At 35.6% G+C, this 19,193-nt stretch overlaps 3 protein-coding genes across 4 annotated transcripts in view; all 3 read left to right on the top strand.

Annotated features, from left to right (window-relative positions):
* LOC126760985 (heat shock protein 23-like) overlaps positions 1–19,193 on the top strand; it is a 450,653-nt gene that overhangs the window by 114,560 nt on the left and 316,900 nt on the right. The gene's annotated exons all lie outside the window — the stretch shown is intronic.
* On the top strand, positions 1,356–6,607 carry LOC126760993 (cuticle protein 8). Its single transcript, XM_050476846.1, has 3 exons — positions 1,356–1,540; positions 3,912–4,037; positions 4,135–6,607. The coding sequence occupies exons 1-3, from the start codon at positions 1,535–1,537 to the stop codon at positions 4,405–4,407; spliced, it is 405 nt and encodes a 134-aa protein (XP_050332803.1). The 5' UTR covers positions 1,356–1,534; the 3' UTR covers positions 4,408–6,607.
* LOC126760968 (uncharacterized) lies at positions 10,779–14,600 on the top strand. 2 transcript variants are annotated; one of them, XM_050476813.1, is made up of 3 exons: positions 10,779–10,987; positions 13,246–13,387; positions 13,469–14,600. In XM_050476813.1, exons 1-3 carry the CDS (start codon positions 10,931–10,933, stop codon positions 14,449–14,451), a joined length of 1,182 nt encoding a protein of 393 aa, XP_050332770.1. In that variant the 5' UTR covers positions 10,779–10,930; the 3' UTR covers positions 14,452–14,600. The 2 variants fall into 2 exon arrangements, with proteins under 2 accessions (XP_050332770.1, XP_050332771.1); XM_050476814.1 differs by having other exon boundaries at positions 10,779–10,981.

The raw sequence follows: 19,193 nt of genomic DNA on the forward strand, positions 1-19,193 counted from the left end.
AGACTAAGTACTAAACAACATAAATCTAGTAAATTATGTAATACCTAACCTTTCGATTCGAACTTATAACACATTTCGAAAAAATTAGGTCTGGTCAATCATTACATTCCTACATACGTTTATACACATATGTACATATCTACATAAGTATTCATATATATATCACTCTTGTAGATTGTCATTGCCTGCCTCACCATTGTGTGAAGAACAAAAAATCACCTTGCCGCGTAAAGTCACTTTCAGTTTTACGGCTTTTCAATTAGAGGCGCACAAAAAAACTTTATTAAATAATCGAAAGTCACCGTTAAATAACAAATACAACAACAACCCCAAAATGCGCCTAACAATCGAATTCAACTCCCAAAACAGAGTGCACCAACGCCTACCAAAGTTCTTTGCCGTAAATTGCTCATATAAGAGTACATAATATATGTAAATACAAACACATATGCACACGAACACACACACATGGAAATATGCGCAACACACCAACGAAGAAAACGAATTTAAAAGCGCATTTTTGCCGCCATTGTCAGTGGATAACCCAATTCTCGCTGCATTTAGGCTCACAGCCACCTAATTCTGTGCGCTCAAAAAGCAAAAAACAACGCTATAAATAACAACAGCAACAACATGAACATTTGCGCGTACATACACACACATATGTCACCAGCAAGTGAGCGCGTGCATGCATAACACAGAAATGCAATGGCTTTAATGAAACTCATATGCAGACAATAACAACAATAAAAGCAACTGAAATGTAAACAACAACAACAATAATAAACCAACAACCATACTGTTAACTACTGCATCACACACCGCAAACAACTTGGGCATATAGTAAACCTGCCACAAACGCCAACTAAGCCGGCTGGCAGCGTCTTGTCAATTGCCAGCCACCTGGGCGCACCTTTGCCGTGCGACGACGCGATTCATTTCAACGCGAAACCGATCTGCTCCGTAACTTCGCTGCGAGTACTTACGTAGGTTTATTCAAAGGCGGCTTGCATGCTGCAGCAGCTCCCGCTGTTGTTGTTGTCGGCAACACCGCCGCGCTTGCAGGCAGCTTATCGCCAGATCGCTCTCTGCTGCCGGCTTCTTCTGCTTCTTCTTCTTCTGCAACTGCAACTATAGCACACATTTGCTTCTTTGGCGTTTCGGTTCATTCATATGTTTTCGGCTGCGTGCACTTTTGCTTTTGTTGCCATTACTGTTAACTGCCGTGGCTGTGTGCTGCCGCTCAGCATCTGTCGACGGCATCTCTGTCTGCGGCGATCGGTGGGCTTTTCGGGGCCTAGCAGCGTATATAAATGGTTTTGGTCATTGGTGGTAGGCATCAGTTCAACGGTTTCTAGCGAACGATTCGAAACGTTTCCAGCACTTTCTTGCAATTGGCGGTGTGAGCTCTTAAGAACGCGAAGTACTCCGTGTGTGTGTGTAGCTACGATTCAAATCGATTAAACAAGAACGTTCGGGTTCGTTGCGTGCTCTTCTTTGTGAACGAAAAAAAAAACATCTCCTTCGAGTGAAAATGAAGGTATAAAGCGTTCTAATTCACTGTAAAATGTATGAAATGTGGACTCTTAGTGCTTATTTCTTGAAAAATTTAGAACTGGAGAGTAGAAACATTTAAAAGCACGATAAAAATATATAAAAATGTTTGTGGATTCGTAAAATGTTCAGAGAATACTTGGAAGTACAATTGAGTGATTTGAAAAGAATTTATGAACTTTGATTTATAAAACAGGGAATTCGTAAAATATTAAAAAAATCCTTCCAAATCAAATTGAGTTATTTTTGTTTAGATGATTTATGATGATGATTTCATAAAACGGGGCATTTTACTATGAGTGATTTTTTAAACCGATTATTTATGAACTTATGAAACGCCGCATTTAACCATGAGTGGTTTTTGAGTAAATTTGGTTTTAGGTGCAATTTGGTTGCGAAATTGTTTATATTTTGGAAATCGTATTAACGGTATTGATAAAACTTTCAGTTTGAAGTTTTTTTTGTAAAATTATTAAGATTTTTTAAATGTAATATATATTATTCTTAGAAAAAATTTAATTTTGCGACTTCATTTTGTTTTTCAACAAAATATAATTAATATAAATTAAATATAAAATTTAAACAGAGAAAAAATTGACACGCTAGTTTAAGAAAATAGTATTAAAATGGAGTTTAATGAATTATCCAATTCAAAATCGTTAAAAAAATTAGCTTCGAAAGTAAATACTTAAAATTCGAAAACTAATATTTTACATGGAAATTAATGAATTTTTTTAGAATACTATATGAAAACAAAATGCAAAAAAGAATTTTGTTTTTGTATAAAAAAAGAAGAAAATAAAGATATTATACAAAAAAAAAAGAAATTATCAAGGACTTTTCAGAATTTTGATTTGTTTTTTAATTTTTTTGAGTTTCGAAAATTAAATTTCTATAATTTGCGGAGAAAATAAATGACACCAATTCAGTTTATAGATTTCTTAATAAAAATTATGAAAAATTTTATATATTCTAGGCATTTTGTTCAATTACTCAAACATTTTTTACCAAATTTTGAACATTTTTCAAACTGTAAATTTTTTAAAGCAGTTTTTGAAATAATATTTATGATAATCTTAAATTATTTATAAGCTTATAAAATGGTAGAAACAAGTGTGCTTGTACTAAAATTAAAAATAAGATAAATTATAAGTTCCAGAAATATGGTTTTCATGCTAAATCGTTAATGAGTACAGAAACTTCGTGTATGTGAATCCATAATTTGAAACTTTTCCCAAATTATAAATGATGTTTAAAACTCTTTCAAAACGTTATAAAATTTGGTTAAAAACATTTTTCAGCGGCAAATATAAATTACTCTTATTTAGAGTTATGAAATTGTTTCTAATTTTTTCGACCTATAATTCCTTAGAAATTTCAATTAATCCTTTGCTGATGTTGTTAGGCCATAAGGACCCGACACTTATTGTTGCTTATGAATTCCAATGATTGAATTACCTCTAAATAGATATAAAAACTTTTTCAAACTTTTTTTGAATCTAAAATTCGTTCGAAATTTTAACTAACCATTTATGCTGAGTCATATGTTGATGAGTAGTCATATGAACACAAGGCCTCTTTTCATACCCTAAACAAGGTGTATTGTGTTTGCCTCGAATTTTATAGCACTGAGAAGGAAACGTTGGTGACCATATAATATGTATGTGCGTATGAGTGATCACCGTGGCAATATGATTCGATTTTGCCATGCCCGTCTGTCCATTTGTATAAACGCAAAATAGTCCAGTTTTTGAGATATTAATCTGAAAATTTTTACACGTTTTTTTGCTGCCCAAAAAGCTGCTCATGTGTCAGAACTGCAATATGGGATTACTAAAGGATACCAACAAACTGAATGATCAAACGCAAGTCCTTATATAGAAAACATTTTTATTTAACAAGATATCTTCAAAAAATTTAGCTTAAAATATTCTCAAAGAAAGCAATATAATTTCTAAAAAAAATTTTTTAAATCAGAACACTATAGCATATAGCTGCCATACAAACTGAACCATCAAAGTCAAGTCTTTGTATGGAAAAATTATATATTTGACGAGATATCGTCACGAAAGTTGGCATAAATTATTTTCTAAGGCAATAATAAATCAACGAAGAAATTTTTCAGATCGAAAATCTATAGCATAAAGCTGTCATAAAAACTGAACAATTGGAATGTAGTTATTTTAAGGAATTTTTGGTATTTATGAAGGGCTTCGGTGAAAGAGAAGTTAACGTTTTTTCTGCTTAAAAGTTCCAATTATAAAAAACAATTAAGATTTATGAAAATGTTTAAATTATTATTTTCCTCAAAAATAGTTTTGGTATTTATTAGAAGAAACACACATTATTTTTTACAGTACTTCATTGCCATTGCTCTCCTCATCGCTGCCGCACAAGCAGTACCCGTGGAATATGGCCACTATCCCGCACCGATTTTAGCGCATGCGCCTGTCTTGGCACACGCTGTGCATGCTGAACCTGTTGTAAGTTGTCCATGCATATCAATTCGTAAAAATATATTCGTCTGATTATTCAAGCAAACAACTAATGTTAATGGCATTTTCATTGTTTTCTGCACAGGCATACCCGAAATACTCCTTCAACTACGGCATTAAGGATCCACACACCGGTGATATCAAGTCGCAAGCCGAAGAGCGTGATGGCGATGTAGTCAAGGGTCAATACTCGCTGGTCGAACCCGATGGCTCAGTGCGTACCGTTGACTACACTGCCGATGATCATAACGGTTTCAACGCTGTCGTGCACAAGACCGCACCGAAATTGATTGCCCACGCACCAGTGTTGGCACACGCACCCGTCTTGGCACCAGCACCACTGCTGCATCATTATTAAATGCGCTGATGAAGGGCTGGAGAGCGTTAAAGGATTTTGGAGTTGGTTGCGTGAGAAATAAGATCGTTTTGTATTGTTGAGCAATTTGGATGTGATTGTAAAGCTGGCCGTGACACATATATAATTTAGGCGTGAAAAATAAGACGATCTTACAAGTGAGGAATGCCAACTTTTCAACATCAAACGCTACTCAGCCTTGCAACACTCTTGCACATACACTTACCCACTCACATACTCATTGACTCACTCAAACTATTTACTCGTTACAGTTAGCGAGTATTTGCATTTAACGAATAAAATACTTACTTGTAATTAGCGATTTTAGTACAACGAAACGATCGCCGAGCAATCAGCAGAAAAGGATTCATTCAAAAGAGAAGGATAGCAATAAGGATGATTAAATGACGCAAAAGCCAGGAGAATAGAACAAACAAATGGAAAAATACTTTGTCTCTCTCTCTGTCTCTCACTCTCTCACTCACTCTTTGTAGCTTAACACATGTTTATCATATACAGTTATATTAATATTTTTTATATATTAAACAGATAATTTTGTAGTTATAGACGAACAAGAAGTTGAAGAAGGAGTAGTTGTAGTAATAGTAGACGAAAATGAAGATCATCGTTCATATTATGTAATGTAGGATCGTACTTTCTTACGCACAAAACATACACTTGCTCTCTTTTACAATACTTTCCAACTCTTAATACTTCTCTGAACACTTCTTTTCTTACTTAAAGTTTTCTCTTTTTGCAACTCAAGAAGTAAAGTTTATAATTTAGAGCATTCGTTTTTCTACAAGAGAGCGGAGTAGCTTTACGCTCAAAATTTTGCAACTTTTCAAATGATTGAAGCTTAAGCGACATTTCTGTTTAAAAAAGTTGAAAATAACCACTCTCTCTCAAAAACCACCAAAAACGCCTTTAGTATCTTTCAGTACTACTTTTGTAAAATATTTCTGCACTCTCTTGCAACTGTCTAGCGCTCTTTGGTTAAAAAAGTGGTTGTTTCAAGCTTTTTTCGGTTTATAATATTACAGAATTTGTTTAAAGTTTCCAATTGTGTATAAGATTTTGTGACTCAGAGAGCGCCAAGAAAAAGTGCCATCAGCTAGGTTTTTGAAAAAAAAACTAATCAAAACTTTTGAGTACAATTTCGAAAACACTCAAAATGTTTGAGTATATTTCTCACTAAACAACTAGCATATGCGTATACACTCACTCATTCACTCATTTGCTCTCTCGTTTGCAGTAATAACGCTCTTAGCTATAAACTTCACTTCACACTGCCATAAAAAGCTAAGAAAATCGAAAAAAATCCTTTAAGTGCAATTCATTGCCAATATATGGAGCCGGTCATAGTGCATTAAAAATTTAAGTGCCTCTCGCACTCTCTATGCCTCTACTCTCTCTCTCTCTTTCTCCTTTTCACACTCTCTCGACTCTTATTAACCCAACACTTGTCCTCAATCTTGTCATTTGCATTTAATGATATCTTTTATATCAATTTAATCAAGGTATCTTTAGCTTACTTTTACTTACTTACAAGCTCTTAACGCTGTTTACAGTTATGTTTTAAATCTAATATTTACAATTTCGCCTGTGTCGTCATTTTCGTGACTTTTATGAATAGCCTGTTTTCAAATACTCGTTTTTCTCTCATGCACTCTCTCATACGTACTCTCTGAAAACACCTCACTCACACTCGAATTCTCTCAACTTGTCGTACTCTCACATTTTGTGTCATTCATAAGCGCTCTTTTGTATTAAATCGACATGTGTTTTTTATGTATTTGTATTTTAATTGTGTTTTTTTAATCTTAAATTTAATTATAATCATTTATGAAGCAATGGAAACCAACACACATTTTACATATGTACTTTATGAATTTTGTATATGTTTGCATGAGTGTTTGTGACAGCTTTGTGGCCATAGCCAAGCGGCCGACAATGTTCTCCGACTCCAACAACAACAATACATACATTATTGTGCTGTACCTACGTTAGTTTTGTGTTTTTTTTTTGTATAAAATGTCTGCAATGTAATTTAATGTAAAATATTTTCAAGTAACGGCAAAGAAAAAAAAACGAAAAAAGTGTCTATGTAAATAATACATTTATACATAACAAAAATAATAGAATATATACACAGATGAATTGTATAAGAAAACAAAATAAAAAACTTGTTTAAAACCGTAAATATATTGTTTATTTATTTTGACTTCTCTCTTTTTCGTTCTTGTAAAAAATGAAGGATACAACTTAACCGACTTTTTTGGTTATTGGATATTAATCCATACTTATAGGTGTTAATAAGATGTCTTGTCATTTACGAGATATATACAAAAAAATGCGAATTTCGTGAATTTCGTGGAAAAATCAGGTTTAGAGCCCCCTACTATCTCGCCGGTGTGAGTTTCGACTTTGTCGCAATGGGCTGAGGAATATGTGTCTAAAGTCAAAGCGATGCCATAAAATGCCTCTGATCTGTAGGAATTTAAATATAAAAAAATCACGTTTGTCGTGCGATTTTCAATGGAAAATCTTTATTTATGGCTTTTATGACACTTTATGCCTTGGTCCAGTCCTTAACCTTCTTATGGAGCCAAGTTAATATTAAGGGCTAAAATTTTAATATAACCCTTTTATTATTTTTTTTACAAACAACCGTTATTTTAATACAAGGAAATTTCATGATGGGAGTGAAAAAAATTAATAGTTAAAAAAACACCCTAATATAAATACTATGTATATCACTTACTTGCAACAATTATAATCCAATTTCTTTTTCAATGAACTTTAAACTCCTTTTCCGCCAACTTTATTGTAATTCTCAGTAGTGAAAGATTGAAAGTAACTGTTTAGAGACAACTTTTGTAAATTTCTTTACATGAAAGGAGAACCAAGTTTTTAAAATACCAATTGCAAGCACTCATCTTATATAAATAATTCTATAAGTTAAAATTTCAATATTTGAAAAAATGTAATACAGTCCTCTGTCGACTCATAACACATATACAGACCTCTAAATTCTAGAACGCAGATTTGCATATTCATTTATTACATTGAAAGTTTTTTCGTTTTCTTTTCCAGTGAAAAAAGTACATATTCTTCTTCTCATGATTTTATTTTTTCTTCGTACGTATCTCTGCACAGTTTTGTACTGCAATTTTGTCGCACATACGTTACAACATTACTGTGTATTTTCTGTTACAAACTGTACATAACGCAAAGTTTGTTTTGATGAAAACATAGTTTTCACTGTAAAGAAACGTTTTCGTATTTCTAACAATATGGCATAAGTACTCGTAGTAACCGTTTGATGTTTAAAATTACAGAGCCATTACAGTGTCACTTAAACTATCAACACTTTTCTCACATACTACAGCGATATTCAAACGAAATTTGAGAAGCGATTCGACTGGTAGCTGGCGAATGACACTCGTGATTTTTTTCTCTAAGACTTGAATCGAAGCGAAGACTTTTGACTTTGCACAGGAAAAAGTCGCCAAGCAAGATTTGGACATCGTAGCGAGGGCAACTCTCATATGTGGTCACATCGTCCTTCTCTTCTATCGAGGCATGAGCGCAAATGAGTAAATCAGCGATATGTTGAAGAACTTCGCTTTGATGTGGATTGTGGCTAGAGGTTCATCCACCGGAGTGAATGCCAGGAATCGGCGACGGAGTCTCTCTTCCACGACGAACCCTACACCGAAGGACCTATTAGTCTTAGTCCTTGTTCCATCCATCCCACTTTTTGTACGGCGGTGATGTCAGCCTTTACTCTTATAAGGATATCATTTAGCTGGGAAGCGTCACCTTCCTGTTAAGGGTTCGAAGATTCCAGGTGCATACCCTTAAATTGTAATCCTTAATGCGTTTGCAGTGGTCGTCATCAAAAGGGGGGTCTTTCATTCGAAGGTTTTTTTCTTCTTTTCATTGGGCGTGTTTTTACGTGGCGGGCCGCAAACCCGGCGCACAAACCTGGGAAGGAATGTTTCGCCTTTTTACTTTAGCTTTGGATGTTTTTTGGCTACCCAGAGCATACTTGGTCAAAGACCGGAAGTCGTGAGCTGCTTAAGCCATATGTAAAAGATTCGTTTCTGGCCACTCCTAAGTGAATGGCAATTAGAGAACTTTCCTCACTTGCGTGAACTTCAACATATTATATTACTCTATACTCTACTTGGTTCACCCGTTAATACAAATTTATTACGTATACCTTAGAGTGATTCAAAAAAGAATTTTTTTTTTCGTTTGGTACTCGGAAAAATAGGTTCCTAGACACCTGTAAGAAAGCCTCTCCAAACATGAGTTTTTACTTGTAACGGGAAGGTCCTCCTACATACAGTTTTCTATTTTTTCTTATTATCAGATAGAAAAAATTTATATCTCACTTCCAACTACTTAAAAATATATATTGTTCTTTAGATTTTGTAGGAAATTGAATGCTCTACAAAAAAGGTCTATTATGATTTTTTCGTAAACCCAAACGTTTAAAAGATATTAACAGTTAAAGTTTGATTATTTTTGGAAAAAAATTTTATTTCTTATGAATTTTATAACTCAATGAAAAAAAAATTATTATGAATGATGAAACTCATAATTTTGTAGGAAATTTACTGCTCTATAAAAATGGTCTTATTTGTTTTTCGATTAATGCATATTAGGGTGGATCAAAAAAAATTTTTTTTTTTCGTTTGGTACTCTGAAAAATAGGTTCCTAGACACCTCTAAGAAAGCCTCTCCAAAAGTCTATTCATAATATTTTTTTTTTTTCATTGAATCACTCTGGTATACCTACATTTATACATTTACAAATTTGAATACATTCCTGTCGACGCGGAATTGCAATTGTAATTTTATGTCTGCACATTACCACTGCAGCCGACTGTATGATTCTATTCTATAAGTTAATAACTTCATATCCTACAATAGCATCTAATCTATGCTTTTCTACTCATACTCTCTTTCACTCAGCGCATCTTCCGCTTCCAAAGAACTATTTTTCCGCTTCCGCACGTACATAGTGAATGACATGAGAGGGAACTTACATATGTATTTGTTTATAGCATAGATTTATCTGCTCTCTCTATATCTCATATATATTGCTCTCAATGCTCTGATATATGCTGATACTTGTGAATAATCTCGAGTGCATTTCACTATGTGAACTTAATGCATTATATTTGGTTTCCAGTGACATGTAAACTGTTTATTTCATAGCTATTACAACTGATATCAATTGAATGAATTCCGTTTCCTCACAACTCTTCCGCTCATTAGATTATGTTAGTATGTGGAGAGATTTTTATATTAAATGCTGGTGTTGATTAACTTGTTTTATCGAAAAGTATAAATGAAAAACTAATAATTTTACAAAAGTATGTATTTTGGGTAAAACTTCAAAACTACTAACTTTTGCTCTCTAAATTGCAAAATTTTTTAAGAGCACATATATTTTCACAGGCGACTTTTGGGATTATAAAAAACTACTATATCTCTTGATTGAAAATTCGAGAAAAATATTTGAAAAAAAAAATTATATAAATAACAATTTAAACAATTTACAAAACTAATAAACAAGTTAAATTTTATCGAAAATCTTGGTCGTTTTTAGATTGACAAAATTTTTTTCAGCTCAAAAAACTGGTAGACTATTGTATATAGAACTATATATGATGGATATTATACAAAGAAATTTTGATAATGTTCGGTAATGTATGTGTAAGGTAACAACCGATTTTATACATTTTTGAGACATTTTCAGCGTTCTCTAAGCTTAAAGCTGCCACTAAGAGCTTTTTTGAAAGAGAAGAGTCTTTCTGGCAAAAATGCGCTTTGAAGTTAGTTATTTTCTTATAAGGTCCAAACACGATTAAAAAATAAAATCTTCGGCAACGTTAAGCATAAACATACCACATTCTTCTCTGAAATTTTCTACAACAATAATTCCTCAAAGATGAGATTAAGTTAATTATTTTCAATACATTTTTTACCAATTGAATTTGTAAGGCGAAACGCATTACAAATTTACTAATGACATTTATTTTTAACCGTTAATTAGCAAATTATTGCGAAAATGTTGTAAGAAAATGCAAGCCACTGCAGCATTAGAGTCAATCGATTTCAATGAACAAATTAATTTGAGCTTCACACCTAATTGCCAGCCAACACGCACACATACACACCGCCATACGACGGATATGCAAATGAAGAAAGCAAAGAAGAGGCAAAAGCAAACACAAACTTAAACTGCGTGCGCTTGTTCTATTGCCTTTGCGCCGGCCGGGAGCTTCTTCACTGCTTGGCGTTAGAACATTGGCCGGCGGCAGGCCAGCGCTCAGTACGAGTTGCCTCACCGTCGAGTTCGAAAGTGGTTTTTGCGTGCCTTAGCTTGGCTAACAAGCCTCTGATTAGAAAAATAGCATTTCTTCGATTCTTCACAAGTGCGCGTGGGCGCGTAATATTTCCGAGTTGAAGTTTCTGCTGTGTCTTGAAGTCAATTAATATTCGCACAATGTCCGCCTATGAACTAAGCAAGCTCGTACAAGTCCGCTTTGCTGTTTTTGTTGTTGTAAGTGTTTAGAAAATGAAAACAATACAAGTGTATTTGTGTGTATGTATGTGCGCATGTGCAAATGTTTAATTGTTGAAATACTAATCAATTATGTGAAAGTCAATGACCAAAGCGAAAGAAATGTGTTTTTGTACTTCACGATGAGCTGTGTGTGTAATCACATAAGTACTTATAAAAGTAGTCAAAGTTGTGGTTTTTGATAAATTTGCGTAAATGAGAATAAAAACTGCAACAAAATAATTAATAATAATTAGTTTTTTTTCGTTAAAAGTATAAAAGTTACATACTATTATGAGCAAAAAATAGTAATACTTTGTTCATAATTTTAAAATTCTTTTAAACGTTAAAGCGACGCTGTTTTTCGTAAAAATTGAGTGATTTTGGAACCAATCCTGCTTTCACTTTTCTTAGGCCCAAGTGATTTTTCAAAATTGTTTTCACTGATCCTTTCTGTATTCCAACGATGTCAGTAAGAGCTCTGACTGTTAATCGTCGATTCTCAAGCACCAATTTCTTTAATTTATTATCAACACGACGATTCTCTGTTGATGTTCGACGTCAACGCGTTCTCGATCCATTTTAAAAAATTAAAATTGTCACAAATGTTTTTATGGGTGTTATGTGTCTACTAAATGAAAGAACTTGGTCAAAACAAACTTTTAGAGAACTCAACATTTCATCATCAGCCTACAACAATGCTTACTGCCCACAAAACATAACTTTGAGTTCCAACACCTAATTTCATTTCAGAAGTATAAATAAAGATAACAAAATCAAACTGATAACTTTATTTGGCAACTCGTTTCCGAAAAAAAACTAATTTTTAAGCTTATGTCGGCGTAGAACCAGAAAAAAATATGTAACTCTGACATCTGACAAAATAGGAAAGAGGAATCAAATTAATTTTTTTGAATGGGATAAAACTTTACTCAAATGTTGCCTTTAGAGTATGCTACCTTATGGCCAAAAACTCTCTAAATCCAACAATATCTGTTCAAGCCTTTAGGTACCGAATATTTGGACCTCAGCGTCTATAGTTGACTTTATACCGCATATATCGGCCAAAATGTGAGTTATCTTTATGAGAATGAGAGAGCGTGTTTTACTGATAATAGTGTATATAAAATAGATAAAATTGGGCGACAACTTGCCCTAGCCCCCAGATAACTATTACCAGTATTTTCGAATATCAGGCTGACTTTGCTCTACTATGATTGGCGATTGTATGTGAAGTACTATAATGAAACCCAAGAAACATTTTTTTTGGGTTTGTGGCATGAAAATAGTTTATAGATAGAATCGGATCGATACTACGCCAACTCTTTCTAACAAACCTTATGCCAAATATGGCGCTCAGTGTTATACATAGTTGTATATTGCTTGGATTCCGAACTTCTGGTTAACGTTTTGCATCTTAAGCTATTTCCCTGGCTTTGGTTTTGGCAAGTTGCCGGCGTACGAAAAGTTTGTTTGAATTCCAAAATAGCCCTTCCTCACTTATTTGTTCAATTGTCATATGCAAGAAAAGATAGTACAATTGATGCCAGGTCTAAACTTTAAAATTCCAAGCTCCTGGCGCTTCTGGCTAGTCACTATCGAGTGTAGCCTACTGTTGTCCTGATGGAACTCAATTTATATCCTATTAGCCCAAGCGGCCGGGTTGTGGGCGAATGCTTCCTTCAGGTGGTCTGAAATAAGAGTGACTGCAGGAAACCATATGATTTCCCGCCGATTTCACCAAACACATTGTAAAACCTTCTTGACCGGCAATTCTGATTAGCCATCGGTTGAGTCGGCTCACCATGACAACATCCGTTTTCACTGGGCGTTGTCATTAGCACCAAGTTTATTGCGATTCAGAAGATTGGTCCATGAGGTTTTTTGCATTAACGCGTGCGGAATTCATGCCTCTTTTATATTTGGTATATTCAGCTTTACTTAAATGTTACCTAACGGTTTTTGTTGATAGTTTTACTCCTAGGCAATCGAAGATTTACAAAAAACGCCGTACTGTATAATCCAATAGTACTAATATGACACGAGATACAGAATACTAAGGTCATCTAATGAAAAAATAATGAATTTCTTTATACTAGACCTAAAAAAGAGTAAAGAGACAGGATAAAATTATCATGATAATGGGAACAAAAACACCAATTCCCTCAATACTTTTCTTTTACATAATATAACATATAATACATATGTATATCGTAATAAATCTGCTTTCATACATTTATCATTTTTACTTCTCAAAGCTTTTGCTGCTAAGCCTAAAAGCACACTACACTGAAGCAGCGCCAACAACAGACCGAAGCTTTGCTTACGCCAAGGCACAGGCTATAAAGAAATCTGGTGGCAACCCGGATACAAGCTCGTATTTTCGACGCGATCCCTATGGTGCGTAACACTTACATTAATACAAAGCTTTACTGCACAACAGTGTTGCTTAACATTAAAAATTTCCCTCTTTACTTTAAGGCGCCAACACTTATGCATTTGGCTTTGAGGTTAACGACAATCGCACCGGCAACATACAGTTCCGCGACGAGCGACGCTATGTGAACGGCAGCGTGGAGGGCTCCTTTGGGCATGTGCGTCCCGATGGCCGCGTCATTGTCACACACTTTCTCTCGGACAAAGAACGCGGCTTTCTGCACGAGACACGCACCTTTGAGTCAGGCGACAGTCAGCAGTGGAAAGCGCATTGGCCCACCAAGCGGCCGAGTATACTCATGCAAAGGCCACAGGATGTGCCCACCGGTGCTGTGGTGTATGACAAGGATCTACACTTGAATGTGACTAACAGTAAAGTGCCGGAGTCGCTGGCAAATGCGCTCAATGAACAACACGCCATCGATGTGAACGCCGGTGCGCATGCGGAAGATGCCATGGGAAATTTGGCCATACAGGACATTATTGACGGCAAGGTGCCGCTGCAGATGAAGCCGGCAAAAGCAGAGACACACATTGGCTTTGAGTCTGTGCATGATTTTCTACCAACCCATTTTCCAATTGTCCCTTTTATATTGCCACCAATGTTGGGTGGTCTCGGCGTAAGTGGTGAAAAAGCGTTGCCTAAAAACGCAAGCAGTCCATCAGGTCATGAAGCTAAGCAGAAACAGCAGCATACTAAATATAACGAGGCCAAAATAAATAATTCGGAAAAAATTGTAAATGTTAAGGAGCTGGAGAAAAGTGCGGTGAACAAGACCAAGGTTACATCCTCAACCAAAGCGCCTCAGACGACCAAAGCACCTCATTTGACGACCAAAGCACCTCATTTGACGTCCAAAGCCCCTCTTTTGGCGACCAAAGCTGACAATGCACATATTGCCAAGGAGCAACCTACACCATTGACCAAAGTTCCGGAGAATGCAACATTCGTGAATGGCACCTGGTACCAGCAACTAATTGACCAGTCCAGAAATGAGTTTCTCAGTAATTTACCCGATAATCCGTAAAGTGGAGAATAGAGGGATTAGATATGTATGAAAATAAAGTTTTATATACTTCCATTTACATATATACACTATATATAAACATATCACTAAGATTTTAAGTAAGTAAAACCGAAATCTTTAATAAATAAATAAATACGATTGCCAAACGAGTCAGAAACGAATTATACTTGTAAATGGTATGTAATATTGAGGACTTCTGAGTTAAGTCAAATAAGTTTCATAGATGGCTTAAAACTGTTAGGACCCAGCTACACTGATTACAGTACTTTGCAATATCCGCTAGGTGTCGCTGTTGTTAAAATATGTTTATATCTCGCGTTTAAAACATTCTTTCGCAGGATATCTACTAACAAAGTACCATAGTTTTCATTAGACAATGTGGTTGATTCTTGCAATATTCGAGTCACTTCTCGATACTTATAAAAAATTGGAACAAGGTACTGCTCTCTGAAGTACCTAAGTATTTCGCCTGCAGTTTGTATTATTTAGATTTATCTCTTGATAAGCTCATTACGGTTAGCTTTTTCTCTAAGTTATACCAGTGAGGAATATGAGGGTAGAGAACACCTCTCAGAGGAGAGGTGGGTAGGCTCAATCAAGAGCATAAGTAGAACGAAATCGAGCTTGCTTTATTGACTAAATATTGATAAAGAAATCGTCAAACTGTTGTTGATAAAGCTTAAATGAAGGCTTGAGGTAGTGGAATTGCTGGGAACTGTAAAGTTGATGGAATAGCACGTACTTCAGTCTCATTATTAATGGACTGGGTAGGGATAAGATCACTCTTGTACCATTATTGAGCATCTGGGTCTGACGTGAGCTTAGACAACTTATTACAAATGAGAAACCTTATGCTGTATCGGGGTATTTTTGATACGTTATAAACCTTAAGAGTTCTATCGGCTATTTTCGGTCGGTACAAGTCAATCAATATCAAACAACAATCAAATAGAAAATCTATGAAGGGTAAGATAAATTATACTAGATGTCCCGCCATACATAGACCACCGCGACAATACTTCGGAGCGTGCGCGCACCGACTGGATTCGGTAGAGGGCGTTCCTAGCTAACGAACGAGCGGCTGGTCAGTTGTCTCCGAGCACCTGGAGAGTCAAAATAAACATTTTCGCACGACATGTTTCTGTGAGTGTTGCAAGCCGAAAATACAGCGTTCGTTTGAGCAGTAGTACGCGATTAAATTCAGTGTGAAACTCGGTAAATTTGCGACAGAAACATTTGATATGATCGAGCAGGCTTACCAAGATGTTGCTTTAGCAAGAAGTGGTATGTTTCGGTGGCACCTGGCCTTTTTGGAGGGCCGCGAAGAAGTCGCTGATGAAGACCGGAATAATGAGCAAATCCATAGTGAAAATGATGCTCATTGTCTTTTTTGCCATCGAAGACATCGTCCACAATGAATTTGTTCCTCTTGGACAAACCGTCAACGCCAAGTTTTACGTGGAAGTCCTCAAGAGACTCAAACGAAGGGTCAATCGGGTCCGACAAGACATCGCAGCCGATTGAAAGAACGTCCCGGCTCACATCGCCTTTCTTGTGAACAGCTACCTAACCAAGGCCGGCACCCCGGACTTTTTTTTTGTTTCCTTGCCTAAAAGACCAGTGAAAGTCAAGAATTTTGAGACGACCGAGGAGATCCAAGCAGCATGCACCTCGGCTCTTAAGGCTATTCCGGAGAATGCTTCCCGCAACGACTTCAGTGCTTGGAAATCGAGCTGGCAGTGACGCAGAAGGAGCCTAGTTTGAAAGTTTTTAAAGAATTGTAACGATTAGTAATGTCAGATGGAGGTTCATTTAAATTAGAGATGAAGTATTTATCATGCAGCCAGTAAGTTGTGACCTGTCGCTAGGCCAGCAACCGCTCTACCTGCAGGTCCTTAAGGCATGCGATCTCACACTGATGCATCCGTCGGCCTTTTCGCAAATTTCATTATGTGTGGTTTTTAGCGATTTACGTACTTCATGTTTCGGTTCGATAGCCAGACTGATAGCACTTTTAGCAATTACATCAGCTATTTCGTTCTCCGAAATTCCTTTATGACCGGGAACCCAGCATATATGTAACCGCTTACCGCAGTACATACTGCCTCCCTGCTTCTAAGGACCAGGACGGATATTATCCGTGGAATTTCTTGGATAATATTGAGGATAACAACACAGATGGGATTAAAATGTCGACGGTCTTCTTCTTCAAGAGAATTAACTGATAATTATACATATATGCATTTAACCGTCCAAAGGATTCCTATGTCTACCCTAATTTTCGGTCAGAATTAGAAATGATTCGTTCTACGTTTTACGGTATCTAGACTTAAAAAAACGCATCATCAAGTCTGCAAATCTGTCTCAAGTGGCAAATCGCATGCGATCCATCTTACCACCATATATCACTATCATTTGCCTCACTATTCGCTTAATTGCATAATCTAAACTAACTTACTAAATAATTACTCCATTAAGTACATACTAAACCAAGTAATTATCAAACAAATTGCGCATGTAATTGTATTTGTAAATGTTGAATAATACACCCGAATAATCGAATTATAAGCGTTGAAGCATAAAAACAATGTATGACTTGAGTGACTTTGTAAATTGAAGACGAAACAAGAGAAGTAGGTAGCGTTACAAAAGCGCACGGCTTGCACGATTTATTTCCTTCCGCCAATGGAAATGGAAATGGACATGCGAAGATGGTGCATGAATCGAATTAAAGAAAACAAAAACATTGCAACCATTAATAGAAATTAATGTGTGTTCGATTTCCTTGCCCACACACATTGTACACCGGAAAAGCAAAAGAAAAGCGCGAGCGAGGTGAAAAATAATAGGAAAGTCAGCAAATAGCACACAAAACTAATTTGCATCGCATTATCATTTCACGCAGCAATAACTGTACCATGAATGTAGATTAAATGATCTTTATACATGGTATAGGTAAATGGTTTATTGCTTTCGAAAGTCATCCGTTGTTGCCTTTTTTGTAATGATATCCGCTGAAAGTTTTTACAGATTTCGTAATAAGAATCACCAAGTGTTTGCAAAACACGCCTTCCGGCATTAAGTCCCACATAACCAATGAATGAACAGTTCCCATGTCCATTTAGATCTCTCCAAATAACCTGAAATGGAATGGAGTCCTTAAAAGACAGTATCTTTAAATGGAACACAACTAAATGGACTTGGGAACTGTTCATTCATTGGATATCTGGGACTAGCTAATCAGGGTTAGTTTCTTCTCTACATTATTCCATGTGAGATATGTGAGGGTAAAGAATAGCTTCTGGTTGGAAAGAATAGGCTCTACCAGGGACATAAACATTATTGCTCTAACAACAGAGCGAAAGCAGCCATCAGTGAATCCATCATTTGAAAAAAGTTTGCATCGTGCTTTTTCTTGATAAATCTCATACGAATTCTTGATCATAGTGGAATTACTGTGAACTGTAAAGTTGTTGGACTTTCAAGAATAAGTACCCCGATCTCATTTTTAATTAAATGGGAATAAGAGCACTCTTGTTTCATTATTGAACATTTAGGACTGACTGAGTACCTCCATTCCTTAGGTCTCGTTTCCATTGCGTTAAATTATATAGATATATGTATATGTATAATTGCCTTTAATTCTAACACTTATTACTCGATTTCCCACAGAATTCAAAGGATCATCTATCACCTTTCATTCTGCGTTGGGCTTCCGGTATAGATGTATGTAGTTACTTGTTTGAAGTTCCTGAAAATTATTAAAGCAAAGGTTGTTGCATATACATATATCGTATGTATTATCAGAAGACAAAGGTTTCACGGAAGGAACTTTATTTAAATAATTATTATATAAATTTAGAGAAACGAAATTTAGTTTAGAAACAAATTACGTAAGGAGATGCATATCATTTCCAGCTTTCCCTAATCAATGTCTCACCTGAACAGTGATCAATGAGTAAATTTTCTGAGCTATAGTTAAAAAAAATATGATATCTTAATATAAGACTTTAAAAGCACTTCCTGGTCCCAAATATTAAAATTAACACCTGATCAAATTTGAACCGAACTGACAAAGAAACTATAATATTAAAAAACATTTTTATTATCATCCCCAACATTTCGGTTTCTTCGAGCTCATTTTTGTAGAGCCATTGGTTAAATTGTTGGACACGAATATGATGAATATTCGTAAACCCACGTCCTGCACCTGTAAAGATGTAAGGCTGCGTTTACTGAATAAAGATGACTCACCTATGTTTTCAAACATTTCTTTGCGATATCTACCCATCGTCATTTTTCTGAAAGGTATCTTGTTACAAGTTTAGCGCTGACCCGTTTCATACCCAAAAGATTAACCGAAATGATTTGAGTCGATACAAAAGAAATGTTAAGATTCTCTGTTATTTTTCGACTGTCAACACAATGATTTCCCAGCAGCTTTTCTTTAGAGAGTTGAATGGATGACTCAAATAAGGCAAATCTTCGTTGACTTCACGACCTGCACTGATTGCTTTGTGCCATTTAAATACTAGTGCTTATGATAAAGTAGACTCCCCTAAAAACTTCCGCTATATTTGAAATGCTTCCGTGGCCACCATTCCATTGTAAACCCAAAGTGTTAATCAAAGTTGCTGTTGAATCATTTTGCCATCGAACAACTCATCAGACAAAATTTCTGATTTGTAAACACACAATTTGCCAAACACATACTAATTAACACAAAGGGAAAATGGACGCAC

Source organism: Bactrocera neohumeralis, chromosome 6 (assembly GCF_024586455.1).
Source record: "Bactrocera neohumeralis isolate Rockhampton chromosome 6, APGP_CSIRO_Bneo_wtdbg2-racon-allhic-juicebox.fasta_v2, whole genome shotgun sequence".
Classification (NCBI taxonomy): domain Eukaryota; kingdom Metazoa; phylum Arthropoda; class Insecta; order Diptera; family Tephritidae; genus Bactrocera; species Bactrocera neohumeralis.

What these genes read in the sequence shown, in the direction of transcription:
- LOC126760993 (XM_050476846.1), top strand. An exon ending in CTGTGCATGCTGAACCTGTT is followed by an intron (nt 4,038 to 4,134) that starts GTAAGTTGTCCA and finishes TTTTCTGCACAG; the next exon opens with GCATACCCGAAATACTCCTT.
- LOC126760968 (XM_050476813.1), top strand. Translation starts at nt 10,931, where the DNA reads ATGTCCGCCTATGAACTAAGCAAGCTCGTACAAGTCCGCTTTGCTGTT. An exon ending in GCTTTGCTGTTTTTGTTGTT is followed by an intron (nt 10,988 to 13,245) that starts GTAAGTGTTTAG and finishes TACTTCTCAAAG; the next exon opens with CTTTTGCTGCTAAGCCTAAA. An exon ending in TTTTCGACGCGATCCCTATG is followed by an intron (nt 13,388 to 13,468) that starts GTGCGTAACACT and finishes CTTTACTTTAAG; the next exon opens with GCGCCAACACTTATGCATTT.